The following is a 16,950-nucleotide window of genomic DNA, read 5'->3' as shown; positions in this document are numbered from 1 at the left end:
TCAAAATAGCACATATACTGCCATTGTTGTAACTTGCTTCCTTAAAATCTTCATCAGAAAACTGTCCTTCGTACTTCATTTGAAAAGAACATACCCACAACTAAATTGTGCAATCAACATCCAATACACAACATAACTCCAATACTCAAACGGAGACTGAAGGAACCGGCTCGGGAAACTAGCCCGTGAAGAACACTGAGGCTGATTTGTAACATGCCAAAGAAGCTGGACAAGAAACTGCAAGGGAAGAACCTGCTATTCTAACCAGTCATGGCCAAATTTGCTCACCTGAAGAAGGGCTGCCCCCAAGGTTGGAGCTCTCCAAAGGGATGTATGGAAGAAGCATCCAAATGTTGCTGACTGCGGGAGTAGGAACTGGATGTCCCCATTAACTACCGACACTACGTGTAAACCTGTCATCCAAAGGATCTCGATAAATCTATTGTCAATCATCAAGAAAAACTGCCATTAAGGGTTGTAAACCTGTCCCAAAACTGGTGTAGACTAGCTGACAAGGAGCGTAAACTGTCCCACAACTGTTACTAACAAGCTCACAAGAGGGCAAGGAAGTAACCAAATTTGTAGGGCCACACTACCCCTGGGGAAAGGAGAAAACATGGAGAAAGGAAGGGTCTATCCTCCAACATAACCTCCTCGTATTGTTGCCATTGTAGGCTAAGGGTCTGGCACCACATGCTCCACCGCTAAACTTCATCCAAGGAAGTCAAATGATCAAACAAGAAGTGGTTCTAGAGGTAGAAGTATCACCCTCTGCCTACCAAAGCCAACTCCAACACACGCACTGGAACATGTACCAGAACTGCTGCAAACCGGATAAACAAGAGCCTATTGAAGCCGGAACTAGAACTTCAATCCATAGATGGAAAACAAAAAATCATGGAGCATCCCCTGCTTTAGGTCGGGAAGAAATCCCCCTTTGTCATCCATAATCCACAATCTAGAACAAAAGTGCAACTGAATCATCAACCTGCTACCCAAAGGATAGGAAGCTTCGTCAACAATTACAAGAAAGACGTGCATTTGCAAAAGGCAAAGCAAATCTGCCAATCCATCTTCTTGAAGAAAACACGGCCATAGAAAGCTCCTCCATAAGGGATGAAGAAGATCCTACTGCTGTCTAAACACTTCTCTCTGAAGAACAAGCTGGCAATGAGTAGCTCCCCCTCTAGATCCAACAACCACATGCTTGCTCTCCTTGTGGGAAAGCACGGTAACATAACTCCATCTGGGATAACTAAGGCAATCCATCACTGCTACACATCCTGGAGTCTCCATCGAGTTCCCCTTGATGAAGAGAGGTCTAGGTAATCAAGGGTAAAGGCAGGGAATTCGTAGACAAAGATCCAAGGCCTCCACATACCCAAAGCTGCCCCAAACTTGGAGAAAACCAGAAGCTTCTTCTCTCTCAATCATCTCCAAGTCCGCACCGGATCAGCCATATCCGATCACTCAGGTGGTCGTAACACCATAGAGCTCTGATACCAAGTCAAAAGTGGCAGCGAAAGATGCAATGAGGACAAGACCTAGCTCGTGATCCGGTGGGTACCTCGACTCTGATCAAGAAACCTGCAATGCCAAACACATGAACAAGGCACCTCTATGTAGAAGAGAGATCACATAGGTAGAATGAGACAGGACATCTGAGAATGAGAGAGAGAGATCTGGGAAAGGCTCTCCATGCTAATAACAATCTGCTCATACAAGTGACCAAGGGTGGTCCGGCATAGAAATGACATGCCTATGGATAGACCCGAGGACACACAGTTGCGACTGCTACTGACACTGCTAGCTACTCCTGCATACAAGACCACTGTCACGGTCTCGTCATGGGCTGCCCTAGCCTCCTGTGGAAACGAGGCTTTAGCGGGATCTACTCCTAGTAAGAGAACTGATCTGGAGAGAAGAGGTGAACATGTCTCGTGTAGAGAGCATGGAACCTCCTCTCATGTGCCTGTACCTCTGCCGTGGTGCTCTGCAACATGGCGATCACATCATCTCCGTGTAGATGCTCTGAGGGAAAAGACACTAGGGAACCAACCTGCTGCCCATGATGTGCTGCCCAAGAGAAAAACGTTGGGGCTAAACTACTGTGCATGAAAAACGCTGGCTGATCTGTAGGGAAAACGCCAGCCTGCCAGCATGTGTAAAAAACGCCAGGCTGCCCCCTGGGGTGCCCAAGGAAGGGCGCGCGCTGATTGGGGCTGAGCTGCACTGCTAGGAAGTGATCCCCCTTGCCTGTCTATATATATATATATATATATATCCCAAGAAGCTGCCCAACCCAAGCTCCCAGCCCCACGACCTTGGCAAGAGGGGAAAACTAGAAGAATAAATAGGAGAGGGCACCTAATGCATGGGAAAAATAGGGTGAGCCTGGGATAAAATATCCCAGGCCTCCAGGAGCCTATGTGACCATGGAACAGAGCCAAAACCCGAGCTAAACATGGCTAGACATGACCTTGCATGAGTGAAAAACCTCACACTGGCCGGGCACAGCGACAAAACAGCCCTCACTCCCTAATCTGCTCTTGGGAGATATTGGAGCTACCACCGGACAAGAATATGAACTCTAACAGATGGGATCTATGGGGAGGGGTGGAGCTCTAGTACTAGGGATATGTACATGTCTATATGCTCATGGTAGTACAACCATGCAAATGCATCAATCTAGCTAGCTCCATCCTATGCTGATGGGGGGAATATGGGAGGGTCGGGAGAAAGGGCTACCCTAATGAACTTAACTGGGTGAGCCATCATCTGGGCTCATCTCTCCTTAGCAACTCGATGTGCTCAGGTTTGAATCTCCTCGATTTGTCTACGGTGGAGTCGTGGGGCCTAGCATCCGGTAACACACGAGCATCGTCTGGCCCGGCTGGTTGCAGCTTGTTGAAGGGTCACTCCCCTTAGTGGGTCTGGGAGTGGAAGGGGTGTAGCTCTCTGAAAGAAATCTATAAGTTGTGACTGTCTCCCCCCCCACCTGGGTCTCTGTAGGTGGTTGCAGAAGTGTACCCTGTGCCTTTGAATCTCTAGCAAGTAGCGCCCCGACTAACTCTGATCTCGAGAGTGCATGATCTCTAGGAGGGTAGGCTGCCCTCTAAATACTGGCTCGTATCACATAAGCTTTTCATTTGTAAACAAAATGCTCCTCACTCTCCACTTCCTCTCTGCATACTTGACAGACTCTCTCCCCCCTGAGAATGGCATGAGTTCGCCCCACCTCGATCTCTAGTCTGTGTGATGACACTCTGAGCAGACCAATCGCCACCCGTGAGCTGTGCGGCATGTAGGACCTAGGTGTCCATAGTATAGCGTGGTCGCTATATGAACCCGTCCCCCAGCATGGTAAGAAAATGATCTCTGTAGTGTGACATGTTCCGCTGGAGGGGAGATGTGATCCAAGTCATGTCTAATATAGAGCTCCAGAGATCCTGTCGGATAACTATGTTTCTCTCACTACGTGAGAGATGAAGCTGGGGGGAGTCGGGGTCGTACTAGAAAAGTGGCAAACTCTCAAGATCAAGGCCGTGTGTTCTGAACCATGCTCCAACCTGTGTGTACTATGCTCTGTCGTACCCAGACTTTGCTATCTGTATAACTGACTTAAATGCAACTCCTTGTGGATCACAGATGCCAATACCACCCGATGTGGCATCATGAGTAGTGACTCTTCCTATATCAACCATCAAACAAGCATTGTCAATTCTAGGTGTTTGTACCCTTTTACTCTTCACAACTTCATTTTTTATCCAAAGTGAACTTTCTTTATATGCAAGCAAACCTGCCAAGGTTGCTCTAGTGCTTTCCTCCACCAAAAATGAAAATTGAAACTATTGCAACTCAACCATCCACTTCATCACAGTTTGTTGACCATGTTTGAGTTGTGGAACAATTGAGGAAGGAGAGAAGAACTTGTGAGAAAGGTGAAGGGCTGTTGCAATAGATAGTGTCTAACTCTCCAACAAGCATATACCACACTTACCATCACAAATTCGATTTTGGAATACCCCCTTTCTATAAAGTTTTCACTCTAATTGCACAATAAATCGGCCTCATTTACTGGGACTCCTTGCCCTTTTGCAAAAGCATTGCACCAATAGCATTCTCACCCTCAGATGGATTTACACAGAACTCTTTATTCAATCGGCAGCTTGGATTGCAAATACTGCACTAAACAACTCTTTGACCTTCTCAAAAGATTCCTCACATTCACAAGTCCACTCTGATGGATCATCCTTATCTGCTTGTTTCAAAGGATATAAAGGCTATGATGCCAAAGAGATAAACCTGGACAAATATTTAACCTTTTGGATGAAGGTTGTAAGATATTCTATATCCTTTGGGGATGGGAAAAGCAACGAAGCATTAACTTTATCTGGGTTTGCCTCAATCCCATTCTCTGAGATCACATGCCCAAGAACCTTGACTTTGGGTTGAGCTAAATGAAAATCCTTTGGATTCGAGTGAACTATAGACTCAAAAATCATTAATAAAGCCTCAAAGCGGGCCCAAAAGGAAGAGCACAATAGCAAAAAGGGCCCCAAGGAGTGATGAATGTAGTCTTTCTTTGGTCTTATGTTGCAATAGCAAGCTAGACAAATATATTGAATATCCATCACAAACACTAATAACACTCACAGCCTGCAATAGAATCCAAAACCTGATCAATGAAAGGCAAGGGATAAAGGTGCTTCTTGCTATGTACATTCAAATGCTTGTGATCAACACAAACTCTCCAACAACCATCTTTCTTAGGAGTAACACCACAGGACTAAACCATTCAACACTATCCTCTTAAGCATTAACCACTAGATAAATAAAACCTGCTTCCAATAGCTTGTCCCCTTCCTCTTGTAGTGCAATTATTTGCTCTTTTCCTAGCCTGCTTAATCTTTACCTGGCTGATTGTGCTCATTCCTTTAGCTCAATCTTCACATCTTCATCTATGCTGTCCTTAATCTCTTGATATGACGTAATGAAGAGATTAGGAAACTTCTTCAACACACACGTATACTCCCCTTCACCTTTACTGCGATCTGGGCACAAGATTTTTTGGAAAGCAAGGAGAAAGGGACCCAAATCTGGTTGCATCAACCCATGAATTGCCTTGTAACACGCTCCACATAATCTGCTGCAAAACACGGGTTGTACGGGCTATACAGAGCCTGATGACGTAGCAACAGTTCTATGGAGGCTTTCTAGATTCTTTTGGGGTAAAACTTTTAATAACCGATCCTTTAAGACCAAAGTTTCTATATAGCAGAAACTCTTTACTACTTTTAACCCTATGGGCTTATAAATTGATGACTTGTGTGCCAGCTGTAAGTATGGTGAGTGGACTCACCCAACAACTGTAAACTTTTCTTGATCAATAATAAAGTGATACAAGGGGGGCTTGACTTGGGGCCAATAACCTCTAGAGAGGAGCCATGCCTCTTCCATGACGTCTCAAATGTTAAGAGTGTGAAGTTCTCCGTTCCGTTACAATTATCTCAAGTTGTATCATCGATTCCCATTGGCACGTGGTGCCGGCGGGTTATATCACCTTGAGTTGATTAGCATTCTTTTGCTTCTGTTGTGTTTCTTTCTCTTTTCTCTTGCTCAATTTTTTATCTCCCCACTTCCACAGTGCACTTAGACACCATGCAGACAATAGCTTATAGCTATGAAGCTTAATTTTGGGCCAAGTATTAGAAAGATTCGCTTTTTGAAAGACGTGTTTTTAAGAAAAAGGAATTCTTATTGGAGCTGAATTAGACCCCGCTGAGTGTTCCAACCTCAATAGGATCATAAGCAACTTCATCAATAAACATCAATGAAGAGCTTGCTACAGGTAGCAGGTTATTCAGAGAGAGAAGCCTCTTACAAGGCTACAGCAAGCATCTGTCAGAGTTTACAAAGAGGTTCTGATTGAGATTGTGCAAGCCTTACAGTGTTACCTTGCATTTAAATTGATAATGTGATTTTCGATTCATTATCTTTCATGGCCTCAGTTAAGAGTATGCTTCTTCAGAGGGTGTAGGTCTTTTACCCGTTTAGACTCAATATAACGAACTAATCTGATAGCATCAGCCTTGATGACCACAAATGAGTCCAATAAACTGCATCTTAAGGATTTGCAATCTCGCTTGGGTGGGATCTGCTATTCCTCATAGTGAATGAAAATCTAGAGCCTTGTGCAGAACCAAAAAATCTGCCTAGATGACAAACCTCCCTAGAGTGCAGCTGTTCTAACTTTCTTGTAAAGATCCAGAGTCCTGAGAGAATATCCAGTGTTTCACTCTGAAAGAAAAACATACCAAGCTATGAATGTGAATCAAGACTCCCTATACAAGGAATTTCATTTGAACATCACATTTGACATTTCAAACTCTATGACCTGCTCTGCAAAATGGTTTGACAGGAATCGCTATTATGTTCAACAGTTAAATTAGCGATTCAGTGCTGAAAAGACGGCTAATAATAAAACTGTTACAGCCAACACTCTAATTGTGTTAGAACATGTAGTCCTCTACAGCCCACACAGTCCTTCCTCCTTCAAGATTCACTGCACATCAAGATTTTGAACATTTATGCATACCTGCCTCGTAATACGGTGAACAATTTACTGTAAGCTCCATCAACTTCATAAGGAACATACTCTGGATCGTTCTTCTTCAGCACACCTTCGTACTCATCTAAGCCAATGTACTTGACCATTGAGACCTCTGATTCCTGTTGGGGGATTGACATTAGAAAACACATAAAAAAAAGTACTGTAGATTCACTAGACATAGAAGTATTTCATACACATACTAGGACTCCTGACTGAGACTAAATCCACCGCGGCAATAACTTATAATGCATGCTAAGAAATTGAGAACTATTATTTGTCTTTAATGTTATTGCTAATGAAGCTAAGCGAACTAGACATAGATACAAAATCTTGTGAGTGCCAAATTGGTTATAGATTGTGGTGTAGCCACAATTTATAACCAATTGGGAACTATTATTTGTCTTTACTGTTGTTGCTAAGCAAGCTAAGAGAACTAGACATAGATACAAAATCTTGTGAGTACCAAATTGGTTATAAATTGTGGTGTAGCTGAGATCTAAATACACAAGACGACAATAAAATGTCAATGGTGGAGCTCCACAGTCGGGATCCCTCAGAGGCGCCACCACGCTATGCTAATAGGTGGGGGTAGTCTATTGCCTCTACCCGAGTTTTGTTGCTTGCAGGCTTAGCTCATGTAGTGTGGCAGCTGCAGATGCCCAATCCACTCCTATACAAGGAGCCTCTCCGTACTCTCTTTTGACAAATGCAAAGTTCCGTTTTCTCTCTACAAGATGAAAGCTCACGTTGTTACCCATCCTAGTCACTATTGGTTTCACAACCAATTGAAATTAACACCTCCCAATCTCTAATCTCATCATTAAGCCACTAAATCAATTAGCCATTAGTGAAGAGTCTTTGTAATCTATGTGATTAGCTAAGTGTGGGCACGTTCGTGGACATTAAGTGTCTGTAGGTTTTTGCATGCGCATTTAGATTTTCTCCCCTAGTCACTCATTAAGCAATCCATGATAAACTCCAACACTAATTTCCTTGTACACAATCATTAAGCAGCTTATTGGTGGATTATTCTTGGTCCATAGGAAAATTGATAGTGTGTGAAGATTGAAACTAGCATTGATTTCCTCAATTACTTGATTAAGCACCTCTATTGGTGCACTCCCTAGTCATTTTCCCCATGTTTGTGTCTTGTAAAAGGAAAAGTGTGTTGTGCTTTGTGTTGTGAGTGCTCCTCAATGCAATATGTGTGAAACCTCACTCCAATAGAAAGAAAACACAATAGAGCAATGAATCGAGCAACTCAAAGACACAACAACAGACTGAGAACGCGACTAACTCATGGAACCAGTACAGACTCTGGCTGGCAACACACTCAACGCCAAGTCCAGGACTCACAGGTACAATGGGGGTGTCGAGGCTCCAATGTGCACAGAGAGTGCAGATGTGCGGCGTTGGACACGACACGAGACTCTAGACTCATAGAAAGTATGAGGTATATAAAGACTAGAACCAACTACGCATATATACAATCTTAACCAACTACCCATACATACAATCATAAAGAGCCACCAACAGCTAGCAAATATCCATGACATTCTAGCTGAGTCTATCTCCGAACTGTGGTGGTGATGAAGTGGCCGCGATTTCCACTAGACCACCACCCGTCTCTGCCACATGTCATTGCACAGGCAAGAACCCAAGCCCAACTATAACTCTAACTGTATGTCTTGTGCAAGAGACGACGTAGACCTGCTACAGGTTGCCCACCACAAGAACGCTTACCGTCTCAGTGGCAGAAGACACTGAAAACTGTGAAAGAAAACTGCATGTACTAATCATGTCAGTGCTGAAAAAGAAATGCATATCCTGATCGTGTCAACCCAAAGAGAGAATGTCATCGCCACTGTAGCACCTGAAGAGTCTGCCTCCGAAGGTGGAGCCATAAGATCAATCGTAGGGGCCTGCTGGGCTAAAGGCGGTTGCACCTTGCTCTCCACAAACTGGCCCTCTATGAGAATAGTGGTCACCTACTGAGCGGTAGATGGAAGTAACTGTCCATACTCGTATTGAGGCGGCCGACTGACACAGCCATGGCAATGTGCACCAGCGAGTCCCTCGGAAGGGGCTATGTGTTGTGTGCATTTGTGTCAAGTGGGCGGGCTGCTGCAACTTCTGGGCATAATAGTTCCCTTGCTGAGTCATGGCACAACCCATAAACTATGTAGAAGGATCCAGCTACCCATAGCTCATAGCCCACAGCATAGTTACAAGGAATGGCCATTTTTCAGGTCTCCGTTCCCCTTCCAACTTCCGGTTCTGTGTTTAAAACGTGAGTATATGTAACAAGGAATGGCGTTTCATGCCCATTGCCGTTCCCGCTTCCATGTTTCGAAATCCCGTTCCGGGTAACTATGGCCCATAGGAGTGTGTACATGCCTCCCTGTACCAGGCCACCAATATCCCATAGCATCGTGTGCACCCCATATCTCCTTGCAAGAGCATTACTCGAAATCCTTGAACATGAGCTTTGACGTTGTCGATGATTTGGGATTTCACTCGCAAAGCCTAGAGTAAAGCAAAGATTGTAGCATTGTGGTCCACTATTGCGCTCTTAGCGACACACAAGCATCCCTCCATGGCTGCATAGGTCACAGGTGGCTAAGTGGTATTGGTGAGTAGCAGCTAACCTTTTGGCTCCAAGCTCAATGGTAGGCTGTAGCAATGGTGTTCCTTGAATCTTGCAAGATCACTTCAAATAACCTGAGCAACGAAGCTGAGTATGATGCAGTCAGCGCCGAGGATCTAGCAATAGTGCTAGGTGGTACAGGGCCCTGAAAATGCATTGCCTGGGAGCACGAAACATTTTGAGTGGGTGAACATGAGGCAGGTAGAGGTCAAGAAGCAACTGCAGGTGGTGTTTAGGCAGTAGTGGTTGTGGCAAGAGTGAAGATAGGAGTGGTAGGTAGAGGTGCGTGTGAGGGAGAGGCGGCAGAGGTAAACAGAAGAGCAGAGTCTCCTACACGCACATCTACAGACGCAATACCCAGGTGTAGCGAGCAAGGGCAGAACCAATCACCGACACTGTCAACCCAGATGGGGAAGTAGAATGAGCGCATTGTGGAATGTGTGTCACTCTCGTCTGGCTCTCTAAGAATGGCAAGAATAGGAAGGACTTCATCGTGTCTTTCACTGCTTTGGCCCTTCTCTTCTTTTGTTGTTGCTGCTATCTGCACCAATTCCAACGGACTTTAGAGACTTTCCTTTTCTTTTTGAAGTCGATTGTTGGGTGTCCTCATCCACTTCTTACAGGACTGACACGGATGTTGATGATCCATGCCAATAGGGGTGCGGTAAAGCATTGGAAGATCGACTGCACCTGGACTCTTAAATCTCTTTGCCCTCGATTGCAGTGATGTATACAGTATTTGATGAAACCCACAAGGCATAGTGTTTATCAAGCAGTGGAGGCCATCACAATGTGGAAAAGTAATGGGGACATCACATCTTCCTTTTGCCTCTTTGCCATTCCTAACCAGAAAGTAATATTTGAAGACTCCCATAAGTACTTTATTCCTCTTGTAGTCGGGGTGATCAAGCTGAAACAAATCTTGACATGCCTGGATTGTAGCATCTTTAGAGAGATGAGAGTATGTGCGTGTAGCCGGCTTCAAAGGTGGGAAGCTTGTTATCCCCAGTGCATGACCTATTTGTATCACAGTAAGAGTGTGACCTCGTACCTTTAAAAAACATTTAAAAGCTCATGACCATGTCTACAAGGACATCAGCCGGTAGGTTTGCACCAGCCAACGCCGTTCAGCTCAGTTTCTGCAGCTGATTGCGTGAGAGGACGTCGCGAGGAGATGGACTAGTGAAAATTTAAGAAGAACTTCGCCCAGCTTTTGGTTTTTGCGGGCCTGCTAATCTCCTAGGACAATAACTGAGTATTGCCCTTCTTCTTGCCTTTGATAGTATCTTCATTGGCACTGGAACTTCCTGTTCCTGAACTTGAATCCAAATCTGAATCCGCCTCCACAATTGCCCTGTAACTTTCGCCACTAGGGGCACTCCAGGTCATGTCTGTAATGCCATGGCTACTGTTGTCGGATTCCTCTTCATCTCCACAACTAACCTGCTTTTCTAGAGGAACGGGCATCTTTCTTAAGGCTTCCCGGCGTGACCGCTTGTTGCTTCCAGCCATACTGACACATTGGCAACTGAGGTGTGAGTTGTACACTGACACACAAGCTGACTAGTGTGGCAGACTGATTGTAGTAATCTGGAGTTTCTTACAAGACCACAGTAGCATACATAGCAACACTGTTGTCAAAACCACATTTATCGCGCTGTAACAAATCGCATAGCTTCTTGTACCACCAACCACGACTGACGTTGTCTTGTCTTGTCTTGTCGTGCACCAGAACCAGTTCTAGAGGAGAAGTGAGCAGTTTTGCGAGTGCAGCATGTGTTGGAGCGTGAGGAGTCGAGTAGTAGCGTACACCAAGCTCGATAAGAGACGAGTTGCTGGAGGGTAGGGGTATTAGGGCAAGAGCGAGGGTCTACGGGTAGGGCCAAGGGGTTTGTGGGTAGGTGTGGGTAGGGGTGAGAGGGCCACGGTGGGTAGGGGCGAGGGTGAGAGGGGTGGGTAGGGTGAGGGGAAGTGAATAAAGGCGAGGGGAACTGGGTAGAGGCGAGGGTGAGAGGAGGTGGATAGGGACTAGGGGGAGTGGGTAGGGGCAAGGGTGAGAAGGGGTGGGTAGGGGCGAGGGGAAGTGGGTAGGGGCGAGGGGTGGGGTAGTGAAAGGCAAGGGGAAGTGGGTAAGGACAAGGGTGAGAGAGGGTGGGTAGGGGAGAGTGGGGAGTGGGTAGGGGCGAGGGGTCGGGTAGCGAGGGGCGAGGGTAGGTGTGATGAGGGGTGAGGGATAGAGGGTGGGTAGGGGTGAGAGGGAAGCGGGTAAGGGCGAGGGTAAGGGGACAGGGGATGGCAGGGGCGAGTAGGAGACTTTAGAGGGCTCTCATTTGCTGAAAAGTTCGGAAACACATGTTCACATCCATCGTGTGACAAAATGAAGCAACCCAAAATTGCTCCTATCCACCATCAGAGAACCATCCCGTGATACAAGTGCAGCTACATTTCTTTTGTCAATAGAAAGAGTCTTCGTTTGGTCATGTCCAAAGCTCGGCACCACTGGCCACTTAACCATGATACAATTACCGTCATGATTGATGAAAAGATCTGGTCTAGCTGCACCAAGAGATCCCCGCAGAAACCTTCTCTCTTTGAGAAATTCACCGAGAGCATCTGGCGTTGAAGCTTAAGCTGAACTGCTTGTATGAGTTGAAGGAACATGCCACAAAGCTAGCAAGAAACACCGAATGCAGATTCGAGACAAGGCACCTGCCACCTTTGAAAAGGGGCCGACAAAACCTTGGTGCATAGACGTAGCAAGAAAATGGAATTTTAGGCACTCGAGATGTATACATCGAAGGTTGTGATATGCATTCAGAATGAGTGAACACCTATCGAAAACTTGAAGGAGAAAGTTTGGGCAGATGATAGGAGAAGGCTTGGAGACAACAAAGACAGAGCGACTCATGAAGTAGCTAATGGCAGAACCGACTGAATTGGTAGAATTTGGTGGATGCTGCAGTTTTAGAGTCTCACCTGAAAAGATAATAGCTTGCGGAGTCCTCAAGCCTATTGACAATGGATTTAACACATTCGCCTCCTCTTCGAACCAGCAGACACAGAATGGCGGCCCCTGTTCCACCACAGAGGGACTCCTTAGAAGCCCCCTCGCCCAACCCCGCGGAGCCAACCCTTCGACTTGCTCTTACGCCAAAAGAGCAAGCGAGCTTGATGGCCGAGGTGGAACGCTTGCAAGCCACCTCGGTTATCTGCAAGATTATTCGCACTTGACCCAACCAAGGCGAGGTTCGGGATTTACTTCAGGCCCGACTCCTCTCCAATGTGGGCAAGATCACCGATGTCCAGATCCTCGGGAGAGAATATTATCAGATAGAGTTCGAGTCTCCAAAGATGACGGCCCAGGTGATATCGATGAGCCCGCTCGGTATCCGAGCAGCTCAAGCTTACTTCAAACGATGGCATCATGGTTTCGACCCTACTACAGATGTGCTTGAGGAGGAGGACAACTTGCCTATTTCGATCTGCTTCCCAGGCCTAAGGAGAGAGTACCTCCCTCTACTTCCCACAATTGGTTCCATGTTCTAGAGTCACCGTGCACTGCAGCTTCAGTTGTGGCCAAGGCCGCAGGTTTACCTACTGTGCGGGTCCTTGTTCGAGACACTCCCTCACGAAAGCGACATTGTTGCCTCGGGTGAGTGGTGGTTGGATCAGACATAGAGTAGAATATTCGGGTCTCCCGAACCAGTGCTTCATTTGTAGGCAGATGGGCCACTTAGCAAAGACCGATCCTCGCAGGAGATCTCGACCCACGGCGCATGCGCAGCCTCCCAAGGCTGACCATGCCCAGCAGACAAGTTACCCATGTTACCCACGATACACAAGTTACTAACCCTACAGAGGCCAACGATCAGACAGCTGAAGGTTGGCAGCACGTGCCCGGTTGCTGTCGACAGGGGCGAGCTCGCCATACTGCCGCCCCTGATGGCCGACCTCCTGCAGCTCAGCAACATTGGGTTCCTACAGGGAACCGTTTTGACCCCCTCCAACAGGACCCCCCTAAGGAGGCTCCCTCCACCACAGCTCTGCCGCCTCTCCCCGCTCCACCTTCAGACGCCTCCAGTCCGCCTCCCCCTCCTCCACACCCACGCCCACCTCCTGCTGCTCCAGCCCATATGCAGATAGATGAACACAAACGATACATATGGGCTGAGATTTGTACATATGGGAGATCGATGTTCATTGCGGGATGCTACATCCCACATCGGGAATCCCCGTTCTATGATTTGCATAATCTCTCCAAGAATGACCCTTTTGCCGACCTATATACAGATATTGCAACCTACACACCACAGGGGGCAGTGATGATACTCGGGGATCTTAATGCTCGCATAGCCAACATACAGGTTCAATTGGTTGACTACTCAACCCATCCCGCCGACAAAGATGGCGATCTTGTATTAGATGCAATATGGGATAGATGCTCATGCGATCACCTCATGAATGAACAAGGTTCGGCTTTGATATCCATGATGAATTCTATGCAACTTGTAGTCATGAATGGCACCAAGAAATTTGCAAGCTCCGGAACATACACATGCTATACATCAAACCATGGAAGAAGCACTAATGACTATGCGTTAGTTAGCCACAATGCATTGGATTTAATTGGACACTTTAAAATTGGGGCTCGGTCACCGAACTCGGACCATACTCCAATTCATGTATGTCTAGACCTCCCACACATACCTCCACACAACGCATCCAAAAGGCGACAAGTTGGGCATATCGAATGCAAGCCACAAAGAAATTCAATTATGCCACTTTTCTGGACAGCCTATTGAGTAGCCAATGCATGTCCCAAAACATTTCAGAAAATTGGGCTACCTTTCGTCAAGCCATAGAAGAGGCTGCAGAGGTCACTATGGGGCAATCTAAAAGAAATCACCAACAAGTGAAAGGTCTCCCTCATAACCCATGGTTTGATGCAGAATGTAAAGCAGCCAAACGCAAGTTAAAGTGCTTCAATAAGTCCACGAAGGAGTGGGAAAGTGCAGCCAAGGAATACAGGATGCTGAAAAGGAAAAAGAGAAGGATGCATGAACTTTTGAAGGAGGAGCAAGAGGTGATCAAATTTAAGAAAGAGCCCAAGAAAGCATGGCGCAACATGAAAGGAAAAAAGGAGGATATAATGGAAAATTTCAGCATGGACGAAATGTATGTATATGCACAAACACTCTATGCTCCCACCGATGCTCAAATAATGATGAATGCTGAAATTCAGGTTGACACTAAGGAACCTATAACTTTTGCAACGGCTTTGAGAGGTTTGAAAAAACTAGCCACTGGGAAAGCCTCTGACATTTTGCACTTCAACTCCGAAATGCTGAAATGGTCGGGCAATGAAGCCAAGAAATGGATACACTGCATGATGAATCAAGCTATCCACCAAGGCATGCCTGAAGATTGGCAAGAGAATTGGGTCAAAGCTTTGTTTAAAGGCGGAGACCGTAACCTACTCACGAATTACCGCACCATCGTGGTGGGCTCTTGCATGGCAAAACTTTTTGGGAGCCTGATAGAAAAGGATATTAGCACATGGGCTGAAAATAGTGGAAAGAGGGCTCTCAGTCAAGCAGGTTTTAGAGCAAAACATAGTACCATAGATCACTTGATTACAATCCGGATTATGATGGAAGAGGCGCAACTCGAAGGGGAAACTATGTACTGCTGTTTTGTGGACTTTAAGAAAGCGTTTGATACAGTACCTCGTCATGGGTTATGGTCCCGCATGGAGACCATTGGGGTTCCCATACACTTGAGGGTTACGGTGGCACGCCTATACCATGCAGTTCGATGTAAACTGAAAATGCAAACAGGCTTCTCCAAAGAGTTCTTTAGCACAATAGGGGTCAAACAAGGATGTCCTCTGTCCCCAACATTATTTGGGCTATGCATAGATGAGCTTGAGGACTTTATCTCCCAACGACGCAAGATAATGGAGATGCACCAAACATAGGTCTCATTACTTTGCTACTCCTCATTTATGCTGATGATGTGGTTCTTTTAGCGCATAGCATGTCTCTCTTGCAAAAACTTTTGGATGTGGTACATACTTTCTGCGAAGCCACAGGACTTTCAGTGAATGTCACGAAAACAAAATGTATGGCGATTTGTACACACAAATCAAAGGATCAGCCCGCCCTTATGTATGATGGGCAAGAGATTCAAGCAGTGGACAGCTTTAAATACTTGGGCATCATTATACCCTCGAATCATAGACGGGGGCAATGTGCAAAAACAAGAATTGAAGCAGGACAAGCAAGGTATTACGAGTTTGAAAACATGTGCAAACAAAGCGTCACTAGAAGGTGGGAAATAAAGTCCATGGCTTTCAATGCGTGCGTGGTCCAAACGCTATTGTATGGGGTAGAGGTATGGGGACCAAGTATTCCGGCCAGCACATGGAATGACATTGAGAAAATTCAGAAAAAGTTCTTATGTAGACATATGGGGATAAAAACCACAACACCATACTCAGTGATGCTATTGGAGACTAGAAAAAGACCATTGGAAATGCTTGCCTTGCAAAGAATGCATAGATATCTCTTGAAGGTGAAGCTGATGCCTCATAACCGTTTGCCTCACATAGCATGGGAGGTAGGATGTAAGCCGCAAAAGAACCACAAAAGCAAGTTTCTCACCTCTAGCCTTGTTGAGGACATCAAGAAATGGTTCTCTAAATGGAATGTGGGAGCACATGTGGACATGCATGTAGAGGCAGGTACCGAGCATGAGCACGAGCTGAATTTTGAACTACAATTACTTGAGGCCCTCCACAGCAAATGGAAGAATGCAATGCATAGGTCCAAGTTTGAATACTATTGCAAGCACATAAACACGAGATACTCGGAAGAGTACAAGACCGGGGAAACCCAAATACATATCAGGACACCCATGTCTTACCGTGCGAGACGGGCCATCACCTGATGCGGACAAGATCACACATGCTCAAAAGTGAAACGGGAGGATGGCTGAATATTGATGCAAACATGAGGAGATGCACTCAATGCAACTTGAACTCATTGGAAAATGAGGTACATGTAACCCTTGAATGTCCAGCATATGCACACATTCGGGTCGACTTTCCCCAACTTATTCAAGGATGTACTACATTTGAGGAGCTTCTCTCAAGAACACATCCCTCTCCAGTAGCACTAGGCATCTATCTTGCCAAAGTGCTAGAACATCACACCACACTCACAAACAAAATCACCACAGAATCATGACACGTCCCCTCCTTCACATGGGAAGGGGGGAGTCTCACATATGAGATTTTGGGTCCCATGGGTCATTTTGGCCCCCCGAGGACGTAAATACATCATCATCATCATCTCCTTGATGGGGCAATCAACCTCATCACTCGACCCATCCCACACTCCTCAGACGTAGGGGACTGGACACACATTTGCAGCGAGACGATCTCTTGGTAGTGCTTTCGCTACAAGTCGCATGGCTCGGGAGGGACAGCCCCACCTGAGGACGCCACTTTTGGTTCAGACCTCTCCTTTTGCAGCAGACCCTCGGGGTTTGACCAGCTTTGTCATTCACACACAATGGAACTTCTTTGATTACAGCTTCACACGCTTCCTAGGTGACTCAACTCCCGATTTGGAGGATGCTTGCTTTCGAGTCCACGTCCTCTTTCTAGCAACCCGAGCAACTGAGGCTC

At 46.1% G+C, this 16,950-nt stretch overlaps 1 protein-coding gene across 6 annotated transcripts in view; it reads right to left on the bottom strand.

The window, feature by feature from the left end:
• NUDT3 (nudix hydrolase homolog 3) overlaps nt 1–16,950 on the bottom strand; it is a 186,887-nt gene that overhangs the window by 113,212 nt on the left and 56,725 nt on the right. For all 6 annotated transcript variants that reach the window (XR_015185962.1, XR_015185961.1, XM_086496538.1 and 3 more), the window contains exon 5: nt 6,599–6,732. Coding sequence is in view for 4 of the 6 variants with exons in the window: in XM_086496538.1 (XP_086352664.1) it covers nt 6,599–6,732 (134 nt within the window). In the remaining 2 variants the exon portion in view is untranslated. The remainder of the gene's footprint in view (nt 1–6,598; nt 6,733–16,950) is intronic.

The sequence above is a fragment of the Adiantum capillus-veneris genome, chromosome 23 (assembly GCF_014529385.1).
Source record: "Adiantum capillus-veneris isolate H3 chromosome 23, ASM1452938v2, whole genome shotgun sequence".
NCBI classification, from domain to species: domain Eukaryota; kingdom Viridiplantae; phylum Streptophyta; class Polypodiopsida; order Polypodiales; family Pteridaceae; genus Adiantum; species Adiantum capillus-veneris.
The sequence above is the reverse complement of the archived record's forward strand: the minus strand, read 5'-3'. Positions and strand labels throughout refer to the sequence as shown.